Source organism: Leptonychotes weddellii, chromosome 1 (assembly GCF_054177405.1).
Source record: "Leptonychotes weddellii isolate Sample4059 chromosome 1, ASM5417740v2, whole genome shotgun sequence".
Taxonomy (NCBI): Eukaryota; Metazoa; Chordata; class Mammalia; order Carnivora; family Phocidae; genus Leptonychotes; species Leptonychotes weddellii.
In genome coordinates this window covers 118,572,624-118,588,465 of record NC_138369.1, presented here as the reverse complement: position 1 = coordinate 118,588,465, position 15,842 = coordinate 118,572,624, and the positions used below count along the sequence as shown (strand labels likewise).

The following is a 15,842-nucleotide window of genomic DNA, read 5'->3' as shown; positions in this document are numbered from 1 at the left end:
AGAGGTGGGTGGGGCGGCCCGGGGGGCGGGCGGTTCTGACCAGGTATCGATGGAGGAAAGTGACCTTCATGTGGCCCTTTTAGGGTCTGTTGGAAAGCATAGTTGCTGTCACTGAGTCTACCAAACTGAGTTCCTTGAGGACAGAATGGAATCGAGTTGATGCCTTCTTCTAACCTCAGTACAGGGCACCTGGGTGGCTTAGTAGGTTAAATGCCTGCCTTCGGCTCAGGTCATGGTCTCAGGGTCCTGGGATGGAGTCCCATCAGGCTCACTGCTCAGCGGGAGTCTGCTTCTCCCTCTCCCTCTGCCCCTCCCTCTCCTTCTGCCCCTCCCCTCTGTTCCTGCGCGCGCGCGCTCTCTCTCTCTCTCTCTCTCTAAACAAATAAATAAATAAAATCTTAAAAAAAAAAAACCCTCAGTACAATACCTAGGTGCAAAGCTGTGGCTTAATAAATGGAACGATGCAGAATGAGATGAAAATGAGTGCATGACTGGGCCAGTAAGTCTCAAACCAGAACTAGGTGTAATAGGTCCCTGACAGATCTCTTCACCCCTTAGCTTTTAATTCATTTAATAAATGGGTGCCCACCAAGGTGCAAGGCACACTGGGGGATAAAGTGAAAACAAGACAGTTAAGGCTGCCCTCAGTCAGGACTTTCACTCATCTGAAAGGCGGCACACCAGCTTGTAATAAATAACTTCAAAGGGACAAATGCTCAGAAAAAGATAAAATGGAGTGATGTGGTAGTAAAAGGGAGAAGAGAGCCATGGGTGGTTAGAGAAAGCCTCTTCCATTTGAGCAAAGACATAGAATGGAAAAAGCAGCAGCTAGAAGGTCCAGTGTGGGGGGAAAAGCATTCCAGGCAAAGGGCACAGCCAGGTATAAAGGCTCAAGGCAGGAATAAACTCTCCCAATTTGAGGAACAAGAAGGCCATTGTGACTATAGTGATAGTGGTAGAATGAGGCTGGAGAGGTAGACATAGGTCCTTTAAGGCCACAGGAACAAGTATGGGCTTCACCCACTCCATTTTGTACACTGTTGCCAAATTAGCATTTCCTTTCTTTTTTTTTTTTTAAAGATTTCTTTTATTTATTTATTTGACAGAGAGAGACACAGCGAGAGAGGGAACACAAGCAGGGGGAGTGGGAGAGGGAGAAGCAGGCTTCCCGCTGAGCAGGGAGCCTGATGTGGGGCTCAATCCCGGGACCCTGGGGTCATGACCTGAGCTGAAGGCAGTCTCTTAACGGCTGAGCCACCCAGGCGCTTCTCAAATTAGCATTTTCAAAGTACCTCTTCCACACGACTCTTCTGCTCAGAAATCTCTCCACATTCCCCAGGGCTTTCCAAATATTCTTAGCACAATATTCAAAACTCTCCATAATCGAAATTACCTACCTCTACAGCTATTTTTTCATTATATCCTGGCTAAATTTTTTACTTCAGCAAATCAACCTATTTGCTAGCCCCTGCACATACCTTGTGTACTTTCATTTCATACCCTTCTCTTCACTTTTTAAATTAAATATATGTGCATATTAAGAAAGCTCTTAACAGCAGTTCTCTGTCCCATTTTCCACCCCAACCCAGTACATACATATTTTTAAACCTCATACTAGTTATCGATTTATGCATTCTGGACATTGCTTATTTATTTCCAAATTTGATTGATGGATTTATCTTTCTTCCACCTCCCCCTAAGCTCTTAAAATAGTGAAATCATACTTTTTGGTTAAGTCAATATAGTTTTTAGTATTGACATTTTGCCTATGAGTAAATGCTTCCTTTTTACAACTTTTCGTTTCTCCTGGCATTAATCATTGCTTTACTTTTGCATTTGCTTTTTAAAATAGTATATCTACCATTAAGTCTTACCATATATTCTAATAGTTTCTCAATGCATATTTTGTTTACACTGTCAAATATATTAGATAATCCAACCATTTTTTTCCCCTTGGAGCCTTCCATTCTCTTGCTCTGGTCTGCACTGTTGGCTGTCTCAGCCTATGCACGGCTGTCATCCTGGAACTTCTCTGTATCATCCTCAGAATTCCCTTCACCTCTCCTCCCTGTTGGGTCCCCATTTCCTGGATATTTTACTCCTTTGCTTTGGTAAAGCACACCCTTTGGTGGCTTACTTTGAAAGCATGGGAAATAAAACCCTTTTCAAGAACTTGCAAATCTGAAAATATGATTGAAAGTAACTTTCCTTCAGAATTTTGAAGGTATCACTACATTGTCTTCCAGCATCCAGTGTTGCTATTAAGCAGTCAGTTTGAGCTCTGTTTTTCCTAAGGCTTTGCACATTACTTGTTTTTACTCTCTCTGGAAGTCTTTAGGAAGTTCTCTTTATTCCTGGGGTTCTGAAAAAATTTTTAAAGATTTTATTTATTTATTTATTATTTATTTTTAAGATTTTATTTATTTGTCAGACAGAGAGAGAGCACAAGCAGGGAGAGCAGCAGGCTCCCCGCCAAGCAAGGAGCCCAATGCAGGACTCGATGCGGCACTCGAACTCCATCCCAGGACCCTGGGATCACAACCTGAGCCAAAAGCAGACGCTTAACCACTGACTGAGCCACCTAGGCTTCCCGGGGTTCTAAAATTTCATGGTGATATGTCTTGGTGCTAATTTACTGTGCTAGGCACTTGGTGAGCCCTTTCCATCTAGAAATTCAACAATATTTCCTTAAATTATTTAATAACATCACTACCATTTTCCCTGTTTTTTATAACTCCTGTTAGATGCTGGACCTTCTAGATTGATCCTTTATTTTTTTCCCTCCTTTATCATACATTCCCTTTTATTTTTAAATGACTGCACCTTTTTTGGGAGCTTTTCTTGACATTTCCAACCTTTCCCCTATCCAATTGGATAGGTAAAATGTTCACAATTCAAAATTCAACTACTTAAGGATGGATGTAGTCTCCATCCTATTCAGGTATGCAGTCCTCCAATTCTCAGTAGGAAATAATTCACTTATCTTTAATTTCTAAAAACCTTGTTATCCAGTTCTCCCTTTTCATAGTACTTTCTTCATAGACACAGTATCTTCCCTCTTTGAATTTTAAGAATAATTATAGCTCCCCGCTGCCTTGAGGTTTTCAAAAATCTCCCTACTTTCTCATTGTTTCCTTCATTTCAGTTTTGTTTTGGTCCCCACCTGTCACATTGGAAGTTTCCTCAAATGTTCGATGGCCATTGGCGGTCTATTCACATTTAAGAGCAAGATACTAAAAAGCTGATTGGAAGCTGTCCATGTACAGGGCTTTTTTTGTTTTTTGTTTTAAGATTTTGTTAAAATAATCTCTATACCCAAAGTGGGGCCTGAACCCACAACCCCGAGATCAACGGCCGCACATTCCACCGACTGAGCCAGCCCCCACATACAGGGTTTATTAAATAACAGGTTTCACTGTAGGGTGATCAAGTGGGGGTGATGATGGCTTTTTGTTTTGAGGAAACAAAAAATATAAGTATTTAAAGGCTTTCTTTTTTCCCCGTTTTTCAGTTTGTTTTTGCCTGGTATGTGCTGATATTCAGAGCCCTCATATACTTTCACTTAATCCCTCATTTCCAATCTAGCCCCTCCCCCCCATCCCCATGTCTGCTCTTGAGTCCAGAGGCTCCAGTACCTCTTCCCTAAGGTTCTGAAATTTCATTCATTCTACTGGGCACTCATAAGCTCTGTCAGTCTGAAAACTCAAGACCTTTGGATTTAGGAAAACTTCATAAATATTTCTTTGATAATTTCCTCCCACCATTTCTCCAGAGACTAAATCTCCCACTTCTCGCAAGATTAGCAGGGCTAATCACCTGGCTAAATTGGATGAGGTAGAGACCTGGGAGGCCTTTTCTTATATAGATCTTTGATTCCTCTCCACCCCACCCTGTTAGCAACAAATCCTTATCCCCTCTGCTGCGCCTTTTCTGGGTCTAAAAGGGCACATTGGGTTTGCTTTTTGTTAAAAACCACCTCAGCAGACAGAACCCATCTCATTCTGCTCTGTTCAACTTTCACTCTTTCATTTATTTTTCATTTTTCAAAATGTCAGTGTCTCTCATGCATTGTGATCACCTCAGGTTTTCCTTACTGAGTTATGGGACTTTTTTGAAGAATTCCTTTAGCATTTAAATGGGGTTTGGGAAAAAGTAAAAAACCCACGTGTTGGGGCACCTGGGTGGCTCAGTTGGTTAAGTGACTGCCTTCGGCTCAGGTCATGATCCTGGGGTCCCAGGATCGAGTCCCACATCGGGCTCCCTGCTCAGTAGGGAGTCTGCTTCTCCCTCTGACCCTCCTCCCTCTCATGCTCTCTGTCTCTCATTCTCTCTCTCGCAAATAAATAAAAAAAAATCTTAAAAAAAAAAAACCCACGTGTTTAATGTGCCATATTTAAATGGAAACCCTTTGCTTTGCTTTTTTTTTTTTTTCTTGATTAAACATATTTATTTACAGCATGCCTGACTCTGTGACAAGCAGGCTTGAGCCCTGGTCATTCTGGCTCTAAAGGGCAGTGTGTTCTGCAGACAGGTGCCTGCCACTCTACCTCTTTAACTCCACCTGTGTGTATACCTTGGTGATATCATGGTATCTGCCTTCAGGGGGCTGGTAGTTGGAGATTGGTGGCGTGTAATCTGGCCCTTCGCTTTCAAAGGGGAACAGATTGGGGTCCCGCTTGGTGGCCTCCACATGTAGCTCTGGGGACAGGAGTTGCAGCTCCTGCAGAGCTTCCTGCTGGGACTCAAGCATGGACCTGATGGCATCCCTCTCCTTCTCATGCTTTTGATGCTTGTACAGAGACCACTTCTTCAGGAGCAGAGCTCTCTGCTCACTCTCAAAGGAGAGCACCATGTGAGGCTGCTGTCTTGCTTTATCCAAGAGCCTCACAGGTGTAATAAAATCTTCGATGGGAATTAGCTCCTGGCTAGCTTTCTCCAGTCGTCTGATCCTCTTTTTCCAAACGGTCCTTTACTGCTTGGTCTTTTTTAGGATCTACCTTTTTCTTCTTTCACAGAGGTTCTGCTCTCATGGGAATGAGCCCCCAGAAGGACAAAAATGAAGCTCGCTGGTGGATGTCTCTAATCTGTGTCTGCCATGTTCCCAGAAGCCAACTCCGAGAGCACAGAGCGTGAGCAGAAACTCCCAGCGCCGCGAAGGCCATGGCCCCTCTGGCAGTCGACCTGACCCGCTGCTTTCGGGCGTGCGCCCCTTCGTGGTCCAGCCCGCAGTGCTCCTCTCAAAGGTCCAGCCTTCCCGTCGTTCCACGTTCCCCACCCTTTGCTTTGCTTTTAAAGTCCCCTGTACCCTTTCTACTTTTAGGCCACTCAGGTGTCACAATCCTGTAAGCCTTCCCTAATTACTCCACTGGAAGGAATCTCTTCCTTCTATAAAGTTCTTTGGCCACCCTCTGATCCCTGCCACCCATTAGGTACAAATCAGAGGTGCCCTATAAGTTATTTGTATTTAACTGCTCCTAGTAGTCCATGCCATAACTTTTATATGCCCTCTAGGCACTAGGTCCTGTATCTGAAAAGCAAAAACTGAGATTTACTGAATAAGAAAAGTAAATTAAGCTCCTGTGTTTTCCTCTTTAGAAATACTCAGTAATGCCCCTCACATCCGAGTACAAATCAGTATCATTTTCCTTAGCTTACTCCTTTCTACCCAAATAAAATGAACATTGGCAACCATTTTATCTGTGATGTTCAGGAGGGCCACTCGTTACCAGTAACATTTGCCATGGTTTAAGTGTCAATAGGGTAAAGGTTTTAGGACGACAACAAAGAGCTAAAAAAGATGAGACAGAAGGGCATGTCTCATAGTTGAGGTTAAAGGAGACTATATAGCAAAATGGTAAACTCCAGCATGGCTCTATCAATGACCAGTTATGGGACATCTCTGAACGTTAGGCTCCTCATCTGAAAATGGGGATAAGACCTACATCATCTACTGTGAAGTTTAGTTAAACACATGAAAAGTAGTTAGCAAAATGTTTATCATACAGTAAACACTCTCTCAATATTAGGGGAAAGCCCATTTCATAGGATCTTCCTCTGTTCTTAGGATACCCATTGCTGCCTTGGGGTTATATTTGCCTCTGGAGGCAATTTCCCTTCACTGAGACACTGAATATGCTGAAACGGAAAGAATTCTTGATTATGAGATTCAAATCCTTAGCTCTACCCCTCTTAAGAGTCTTGAGACCTTAAGCAAACTTCCTTATCTTGAAGATGTTGAATATTCCAGCTTCCCTGGTAGTAGTACTGGGTCAACTGGACAAAGCATGTGAGGGACTGGCAGTTGGTTAATGGACTTTACATAGCTTGGATCATCACCCCTGGCAGGAAAGTGTTTGGACTAGGGCTCTATGGAAACAGGCTCAGGCACACCACTCCAGGACCACAAATTGGTCCACAGAGGCTGGAAAAGAATCTAAGCCTCTGACTACCCATGAGCAATGGTCAATTAGCAAGGCACCACAGTACCACCTAGTGGCTGTTAACGCGCCACTTCTCCCTCTCCCCTAGGTGTTAGGGAAAAGCTGCCAGGTTCAGAACTCTTTGGTCACCTACATCAAGAGCTGATCAGTCAGAATTGGAGAGAAACCAAATACACCCCTCTCTCTCTTTTTTAATATTAACAAATACAAGCAGCAGAAAGGGCCAGCTGCTCTCTGCTGTTCCCTGAGAAAGCCAGAGCACAAAAGTGTTCCCCTGGGCTTCCTCTAACTGCAGGGCCTGCTTTGCTCCTCCTTGGGCAGAGCTCTGTTCCAGCCCAACTTCCCTTTTCCCAACTCTGCGGTCAGGATGGGAGGCACGTGGTTGCTGGCGGTGGGAAGAATACTGTAGTTCCAGCGTCTGCTCCTTTAAGTCTCTGCTTGGATGGCGGTCACTCATCCTTCTGCAACTAGCTTCTCATTTGCTCTGGCCCAGAAACCAGGAGGGCTATCAACCACACCCACAGAAGCAGGCAGTGCAACTTCAGTCATCTTCTGATGACTCCTCTTCTGCTTCTTTTAGCCACTGGATGAACCTCTGCAGCTGTAAGGAAGCAGAGTGGAGAGCTACTGAGGGAGGGGCATATAAACATCTTTAACAGCCACAGAGTCCCAGGGACCAATCACTCTGGAGTCTGTGGCCAAGAGCCAGGGGACCAGACAACCACCGTGGTGACAGGAGGGCGGCCTGACTCACCTGTTGGTTCTTGCGCAATTGCCGGCCCTTGTCAGTCACATCCTTTTGGCTGAACCAGCTCAGGATTGTTTCCTCAGCCAGGATCTCCAGCTGGTAGAAAGCCATGAGTACCTGCACAAGGCCAAAAGGAGAGATCTCAGGGACCTTGCAGAATCCAGCAAGATATAATAGATAACAAAGGAAGAGGAGGCAAGATCTTAGCACCTCTCTCTACCAGACTGTCAGCTTCCTTTAAAACACCAAGCAGTTGCTTTTAAAAGAGACTAAAATGAGCTTTTCACTCTGCTACTGGGACAGGTATAATTTCTGGAACTAGTGCTAGGTCGCCAGGATAATCCCCAAATGGTTGCCTTACTAGCCTGGCTCCCAGCTGTACTATCCCAGCAATCAGCACAATAATAGGGGTGGAACGGTGCTATTAATCAAATCCTATACTGGATTCATGTCGGCCTGTTTTGTGTCTCCATGGAGGTAGCCAAGACCTGTTTCCAAGCAAATCCAGGACTTGGGCGAGGTGGTATTCACCTTGGCCATGGAAGTACTAAGAGCTTCATGCTCCAGGAAGAAGTCCTCAATGGCTGCCAATGCTTCCAAATGATCAGCTGCACGCTTTATGTAGTTCCTAAAAACAGGGCTCCAGGACTTGAGCAGCTATGGAAGAAAGGAGAAGGGAGCAAGGAGCTGCAATATATTCCTAAGCATGCACCTATACCTGGATAGCAAAGAAAGTCAATACTGAAAACATGGGACTTTCAGGATATGAGAAAACAAGAGGGAGATGATACAGGCCTGAGGAATCATGTCAACCCTGGCAGTCAGGGCTGGCAAAAAAGAAAAGATTTCCCAGGGAAAGTGAAAGGGGGTCAGATGCTATAGGCTGCCTCAAAATACCTATTACCAGCCTAAAGGATCTCATTCTGGGTCAAATCATTTCAGTCGGAGAATATAAAAGTCCAGGTCTATTCTGGGCATACCTTTGGGGTCTAGTATGGTCTGAATCCTGGAGTCTCAAAGAGCACTCAGTATTGAACCTAACTTGACTTCTCTGGACCAGCCAAGTTTGCTCTAGTACCCAATCTGCATCCAAAGGCAAGGAGAAAGGAACCACAAGTAACACATATTCCACAATAAGACCTTCTACTCCCTATTTCCTTTAAAGTGAAACATGGCAAGGACGTGGATATGCCTCCACCCAGTCCCTTGTACCCAGCCCCGATCTTTGCTCACGGGAAGCAGCAGGGCACCGTAACGGTTTGGGTCCAGCAGGGAATCCGTTTGTTGCAGGGGGAACTCCAGGACCACGTGGCTCAGTACCTGCATCACCTCTTTTAGGCTTACGTTGTAGGCATACCTGTGGGGAGATGGAGGTGACACCAGGGCCTTCACTGGCCCTTTTAGCCTGCTGTAGGATTATGACTTTGGCAGGACACTGGGGGAAAAGTCGGCTGGAACCACATGCAAGAGGAGGGCTTTGGCAGGGGAAAGTCTGTGCTGAGGCTGGAACCTAATGCTCTCCTTGCTCCTAATGCTACTGGCCTTGTCCATTTGGGATGCTGAGGGAATCAGTTCCTATTTGGGAAAGGAATAGGAGAGAACCTCTACCTGCCTGGGATTACCCGGAGGAAAGAAGAAAGAGGGAGGGCTGGTCTTACTTGAGAGAGTTGATCTCTAGGACTAGATTGTCACAAGAAATGTTCTCTTCCTTGCCCCGCTGTAGTGTTCCCAGGACTTCATTCTGGAACACTGAAATCAGAGCACGAGTAAGTTCATGAACCAGTAACACTCCAGAATGCTTTAAGTTCTCTAGTCCTGACTTTATACCAAACCCTTCTGGGAGAAACACAAGTCTTTGGCTAGTTGATCCAGACAAAGAACAAACTCGGCGGTTTTCTTCTTTTGTCCCAGCACACTGCTCCCCTGGCCAATCACCTTTGATGTCATCCATCTGTGGGGAGCCTGCTCGGCTATCTAGCTCCTCGGAATCCACACTCTGCTCACTTTCAGTTTCACTCTCTTCTTCCACGTTGATCGTGAGTCCTGAGAACCCATAAGGGTGAGAAAAAAGAAAAGTAAGAGCTGTTGACAAAGAGGAATATATCTGTCCTGTCTGAATGTATAAAGTAATGAACGAGTAGGCGGATTCTGAAGTGTTCACTTTTCATCAGAATATTCTGACCTGGGAAGGGGGGGTGACAGGAATAAGGCCTCGCTCACCCCACAGATTCTGCCGTAGTTCCTCTTCGTCCTCCACATTTATGTCTGCAGCTCTCCAGAGGTAGCCCTGGCCAGCAACTCCGACTTCTGCTGGATTGTAACCTGGAAAAGGCAGTGATCTTTAGTGAACGCATAGGAGAAGCACAATCCCTCCAGGAAGAAACACTGGTTTTCCCATGGGGCAGAGAGACACACAGATGCCCCACACCTAATTAGCCTCACACCTTTCAGCTTCACTTTCTCCTTTTCTTGGTTAGCCCCAGAATCGTCACTGAACTGGCCATCATCGTCATCTTCCTCTGCATCTGGAGGGTACAAAGAGATCACCGAGCCCTCAGGCAGCGTGATGTTTGGGCCCACCACCACCTAGGGGACACAAAAAGAGTGGGTGACACAGCTTCATTAGTGTGTTGGGGAAAGGTACATCCTGACAACGAGAGCGATTTTTACTAAGCTAACTAGAAGACAAATAAATCCACTGGATTTGGACTCTCAATTCAGGCTGGATCATGGGTGGACATAAGGCCCCTCTGGCTCAGCATGACCACCACTCAGTTTGGGGTCTTTGTGCAGTATGGAGCAGGTCTCACCTGGGAAGTGAGGACACAGCGTGGCTTCAGTGTAACTTGTTCCTTGACTTCAGCATTGTCACAGAGCAGAGACTGATGGATCTGTGCTCCAGCAGCCACTCGGACACCCCGCCACAGGTAGGCCCGGTCCAGCACCACGTTATCACCTGGCTCAGAACAGGAAGTACTCCTGGTCACTCAGGGTTCCAGACCAGGGCCATTCCTGGAGGATAGGGCTGACTGATACCAGCATGGCTCCCATCCAGCTCTGATACTCCACCCCCAATTCACCAGAATCACCCTCTCCCCCTCTACACTCCAGCCCGAGGATAGAACAGTGCTTAGCATGACCATCCTCCACCAGGTTTACAACAATCACAGACTATATACCGGACTTAAGAACCTGAGAACCTTTAAGATATCTGGGGACCCCTTTGAACTCAAGAACCTTATTAGAATCATATCCACATCTAGAAGCAGAACTAAAATTTCCCATCTCTTCTTGTACACTTTAATTAATTTTTTTAAAGACTTTATTTTTAAGTAATCTCTACAGCCAACGTGGGCTCAAACGCACAACCCCAACATCAAGAGTTGCATGCTCTACCAACCAAGCCAGCCAGGCACCCCCTTCTTGTACATTTTATAATTAGAATCTTATTGTTCTTTTAAAGGACAGTTCCATTAGAAGCATCCCATTCCTACAACCAAAGTGAGTTACCAAGAGGCCAACCAGGCAGTTATGGTTGAGTAAAAAGAACACTGGACTTAGAATACTTAGATTCAAGTCCTAGCACTACCTCTCATTACCTATGACCCTGAGGGAGACAACCTCTTTGAGCCTGTTTGCTTGGCTATAAACTGGAGATAAATAATACCTACTTCACAAGGTTTTTGTGAGGATAAATGAAACAATGTATGCCAAAGCCCTTTGTAAACTGCAATGCACCAAACAGATGTTATTATTGCATGTTAATTATCCACTTGGTCCTGAATGTGAATAGGGTACTCTGGAATGTGAAGAGTCACCCAGTAAGAGGCTCACAGGCCACATATTAAAGGCCACAAATTTCACATCCCCATTCCCTCCTTTATTAAGGTAGCCACTCTAGTTCCTTATTCTCAGGGACTTATCCCTTTGTATCCTTCTCTACATGCCCCCCACCACCCCAGGTTCCTGCTCCTAGAATGACCATCCTGACTTCCCCCCTGTGCTCACCAATGTGGCAGCCGGGGCCAATGACACTGTTGGTGATAAAGCAATTGCTGCCAATGACAGTGCCAGAACCCAGAAGCACATTTTCCTCCAGGATGCTGCCATGGCCCAGGCTGACCTCAGGCCCTCGGTAAATGTTATGCCGGGAATGAGTGCAGCTCTGGGTTGTGTTGTCAGTGAAGTTCGCCTCTGGGGTGAGAGGGTAGACCCATCGGCGGATGACATCAGCGCAGACTGCCGCATACATGTGCAGGTTGGAGACCCGGGCACCATATTCCCTAGTTGTCACGTGCATGTGGATCTGGTTTCCTAGGATCTGAATGGGAAGAAGGAAAGGGAGGTAGCCTAAGCAAGTAAGAGAGGAAGAACACACCCAGGTACAACTCTTTTTAACCTTAAGTTCCCCTCTGCCCCTCAATGTCATAGCCAAATGGCTAAAATTTTTCTTTGTGTCTGATTCCCTCTCTCCTGCAGCTCTTTTCCTTCATCCTAAGGCTCCATAAAACACAAAAGGGGACCAAAAGTTATCATCAGCATGGGATAATATCATAGTCCTCTTCTAAAGAGGCCCGGGAGCCTTCTTACCTCCTCATTCACTAACAGGCCTCGCACAAAGTCATCTCGAGTTTGGTAGTCAAAGTTATCTGTAAAGAGTTGAGGCACCTGTGGGGGGGAAGTTGGGTGGGGCCAAGGTGAGTGCTATTCTCTGGAAACAAAAATAAGTCCCTACAGACCTATCAGACCCTATGATAGCTGGACAAGGACCAGAATCCCAAAAAGGTTCCCAATGGGATATTGGAGTCAGGATGACAGCACCTATTTACTGTGGAACTCAGAGTTCTACTCTTTGGATGTGCAACCCTGGCCCTGAAAAGCTCACCTGAGGAGAGCAGATGCTGATATGACAGTCCAGTAAATCATAGCGAATCTCTACTCCATCTCCACTGCCCTGGAACAAACTCTGTGGGGAGAAGGTATAGGACTTTATTAAAAAAAAAAAAGATTTTATTTATTTATTTGAGAGAGAGAGAGAGCGCACAGGGGGAGGAGCAGAGGGAGAAGTAGGCTCCCCGCCGAGCAGGGAGCCCGATGCGGGGCTCGATCCCAGGACCCTGAGATCATGACCTGAGCTGAAGGCAGACGCTTAACTGACTGAGCCACCCAGGCGCCTGGTATAAGGACTTTAACCTGTCTCCTGCTGAAGCCTGTCACTCTCCCACCTCAAGGACCCAGATACCCACACACCAGCGGAAAAGAAAACCGTCGAAGGCCTTGGGTCTTCTGGAAATGGAGAACCCGGTTTGTGGCACTATCCACAGCCACTACCACATTGTCCTCATGGCAACGAGTTGGGTGGCTAGGGGACGACTCTTTGAAGATCATTGTCATCACAGATACATTTTTTTCTAGCTTCCGCCTCAATCTATAAAGTATAGGAGGGAGAGAGCAGCAAAACAGCAGTCTTAGGGCTCTGCTGGTCACACACCCTTTGTCCCTACCATCTTCCCATCCTGACCTGTGTTCTTCCAGGGCTCTGGTAATATTGATGTTTGAGACGACGTCCCCATACACCAGAAGGAAGTCAGAGCGCACCAAGGCCTTGGCATCAACATCACGGAGAACATCCCCCAGTGATCGATATAATTCTGATGTAATTATTCGAACCACATTGAGGGATGTAGGGCGGCACCACTTGGATTTCCTAAAGGAAGGGGATGAGGGGAATGAGCAAATCAAGCATAAAGATCATGTAGAGCTTCCCTATTTTTCTCACCCATTCAACATTCACACCCCTTCTCTATGGCTTTTTGGGGTTCCTGCCAGCATCCTCTACTTCAAAGAGATTTATGAACTGTAATTAATGTTTTCAGCATCCTGTGTCACCAGTCTTGTTTTATGGGTTAGAGAAACATGGTTATTTCTTCTCCATACCCTGACACCTGTCCCCCAACACGGATTTGAATTCAAAATCCTGCTGAGATTTAGAGTATACAAAATATCCTGGGAACACACTTTCCATGCCACTTCTCTCCATCAAAGTCCAAACCAAACTTAGGAACTGTCTAAAGGACACCATGCTAATATCCTAGTCTTTATTCCCTGAACTTCCATAAATCCTGAGATTCACTCTTTTTCAAGAAGATTTCATCAAACATTTGTTAATTAACAGTGTTTACTATGTACTTTGTACGAAGCTAGGCACTGGGAATACAAAGATGAGAAAGAGCTCAATATTTAGAAGCTCAGTGGAAAAACAAAGATGTTAGTCTTGCAACTTGCATACCGGAGCCATTAGATAAAAACAAAACCTACGGGACAAAACTTTATAAGTGAGATCCAGAAAAAATCCAAATGCTATTCTTTAATCTTCGTTACAACTTTAGCTGCTCACCTCCTGATAAGTGAAGAGAAAGCCCTTAGTTCTTATGATGGAATCCAAATAGACATATTTTTCCCCTCACAATTTCCCCTTATTTAGTTATAACCATCCTAAGGGAAGTGGAAAAAATGGTGAAACATGGAAAGAAAAGTTGCAGAGCCTTACAGTAAATGTTCCTTGATTTGGGCAGCCTTCCAGCAACAAAAGACAAAGGTTTCCTGTACACCTGTGGCAGTCAGAAATTCCAGAGTGTAGTCAATTAGTGCCACATTGGCCAGGGGCAAGAGGACCTGGAAGGTAGAAGATGAAAAAAGTCTGAAGTCTTGAATCCACGGAGGGCCTCTAGGTACTATTCTTTCCTCCACTTAAGCACAATTTTCACTTCCCTACCAGTGTTTCCAAACACCATCGTTTTACTTTATCTTCTCAAGTGAAAAGTAATCAGGCCCCTGCCTTTGATGTTCATGGCATCCTCTAAGCATAAGAATCTACGGTGAGAATCTAATAGTAAGCATGGAATCTGCTTGCTTAGCACCGGACATAGCTGCTACAGAACAGCAGGCCACCTTGGCAAAGGAAAATACTAAAAATCAATCATATCTCCAGAAACTTAAGTAATGATAAGTCCATTTCCCCCATAAAATTTCCTTCCTTGATACCTTTCTAAGGGGAGTCAGAGACTGGCCACCCCAATCACTTGTCCCAAATGAACTACCTTTAGGTTTTTTGGGAGGAGTGGGGAGTTAGGATTTTTCCTGAACTGAATGCAGCTCCCTGTCTTTGACTTAACTGGGGACCGCTGAGTGACCCAGCAATCCCTAAAACTAACTCGGTCCAATTCCCCAGTATCTAGACAATACTGGGTCTGCTGGCAACCAGCCACTAAACCTGCTCTGTCCTCCTTTTGACAGATGGCACCAGCTGTCATTAAAACCTGGAAAGAAAAAAAGCACACCCTCCAAGATTCAAGACGGCTGTTACTATGGGATTAGACTGTTAACAGTCTGCTTTTTTTTTTTTTAGGTATATGACCACCCTTTTGCAGGCGAAAGGAAGTGTTATTCCCATTCACCCAAGGATCTTTTTCCACTGCACAGTTAAAGGCATTACAGCCTCCGTCTGAAGCACTGAATCCCCATGTAAAGGCTTCTCATAAGCACTGCTTCTACATTTAACCCTCTGCACGCCTTCCAAACCTCAGGTGGCCAGGACTACGAGTGCCCATCTGCCAGAGCACTCCTCACTAGGCAGCCGAAAGGATAACCTGCTAGCCCGGCCACCTTCGGGCCCTCTGGCTGCTCCCGCGCGCGGCCCTCACCCGAGGCTGGTCCTTGGAGATAGGGAAGAAGCGGCGATTGAAGCTATCTGCCACCAGAACTGCTTGCAGGGGTGGCGGCGGTTCCTCCTCGGTCCCTTTGGCTCCCCCGCCGCCGCCGCCTCCCGGCCCAGCGCCGCTTCGCTTGTTGGCCCGATTAGCCACCGCACCAGGCGCAGTCGCCGCCATCTTCTTCCCTCACGGCCACCACTTCCGCACGGAAACTGACACCGCTCGCAGTAGGGGACAAAAAGGACCCAGCGCTCGAAACGCGATGGACTAAAGGGGAAGGAGGGAGGAGACGGGGAGAGAGCAGTGCGCAGGCGTGTCCCCTAGGCGCGGGCACCGGCTGAGGTGTGAGCTGGGAGGAGCAAACCGTGCGCCGCGGGCTGGCTCGGCGGGTTGAGGCGCGGGGTGGGGTGGAGTCCAATGGACCACAGACTCGAATTGCAGGTACAGTAGGCCTTCATTCGTACGCGAGCAAGCCGAGATTCTTGCGGGATGGTAGGACTTGGGGTCTCTGCGAGGGAGCCAGATCCATTCGGAATATGTAATCTTCCTTTGCCCGGAGCATGTTAACAACTGTAGTCCTCCATCTACATTCTAGTCACGTAAATGTGACCCGGCACCTTGGGGAGCTCGGAACCCATTCAGACATCCCCTTCCCTCAGGGGACTCACAGTCTACCTAAATACAGAACGTGATATAGTAGGGAGAGTAGTAATTCTGTTGAGCGTTGATGGTGGCCAGGGGACGATACAAACATTAAGTCATTTAATTCTTCACACATTTCTGCGAGAACATCTTATTCATTCGTTGGTTTCTTGAACTCTCAGAGGGGTGAACTTCCCCCAGCTACTAAGTGGAAGAACTGGTATTGGAACCGAATCTGTCCCACTTCATAGTTCCAGTCTTTCTGCCAAGTTAAGTGGGGATAAAAGTTACTGTTTTATG

General features: G+C 46.2%; 2 protein-coding genes and 1 pseudogene across 4 annotated transcripts in view; 1 reads left to right on the top strand and 2 right to left on the bottom strand.

Annotated features, from left to right (window-relative positions):
- Positions 1–4,407: 4,407 nt before the first annotated feature.
- Positions 4,408–6,455, bottom strand: LOC102731884 (large ribosomal subunit protein mL40 pseudogene; annotated as a pseudogene).
- A 156-nt stretch (positions 6,456–6,611) lies between these two features.
- EIF2B5 (eukaryotic translation initiation factor 2B subunit epsilon) lies at positions 6,612–15,128 on the bottom strand. Of its 2 annotated transcripts, XM_006738145.3 has the most exons (16): positions 14,892–15,127; positions 13,739–13,863; positions 12,710–12,895; positions 12,439–12,616; positions 12,074–12,154; positions 11,779–11,856; positions 11,197–11,509; positions 9,999–10,144; positions 9,633–9,774; positions 9,409–9,510; positions 9,124–9,231; positions 8,847–8,937; positions 8,422–8,545; positions 7,720–7,845; positions 7,195–7,305; positions 6,612–7,041 (listed from the first exon to the last, which is right to left on the bottom strand). In XM_006738145.3, the coding sequence occupies exons 1-16, from the start codon at positions 15,075–15,077 to the stop codon at positions 6,982–6,984; spliced, it is 2,157 nt and encodes a 718-aa protein (XP_006738208.2). In that variant the 5' UTR covers positions 15,078–15,127; the 3' UTR covers positions 6,612–6,981. The 2 variants fall into 2 exon arrangements, with proteins under 2 accessions (XP_006738208.2, XP_030889247.2); XM_031033387.2 differs by lacking the exon at positions 11,779–11,856 and having other exon boundaries at positions 14,892–15,128.
- Positions 15,129–15,204: 76 nt separating this feature from the next.
- The window catches only part of ABCC5 (ATP binding cassette subfamily C member 5), a 165,823-nt gene continuing 165,185 nt past the window's right edge, over positions 15,205–15,842 (top strand). Inside the window, exon 1 of one of the 2 annotated variants that reach the window (XM_081830472.1) lies at positions 15,205–15,341. The gene's annotated coding sequence lies outside the window, so the exon portion shown is untranslated. The remainder of the gene's footprint in view (positions 15,342–15,842) is intronic. The other variant, XM_081830487.1, reaches the window with a different exon arrangement.

Bases quoted from the DNA above. Each gene is read 5' to 3' on its own strand.
- EIF2B5 (XM_006738145.3), bottom strand. From the start codon at position 15,077: ATGGCGGCGACTGCGCCTGGTGCGGTGGCTAATCGGGCCAACAAGCGA. The intron at 9,775-9,998 runs GTGAGACCTGCT...TGTGTCCCCTAG, and splicing joins GCTGTGTCCTCACTTCCCAG to GTGGTGGTGGGCCCAAACAT. The intron at 8,546-8,846 runs GTAAGACCAGCC...ATCTCCCCACAG, and splicing joins CTAGAGATCAACTCTCTCAA to GTATGCCTACAACGTAAGCC.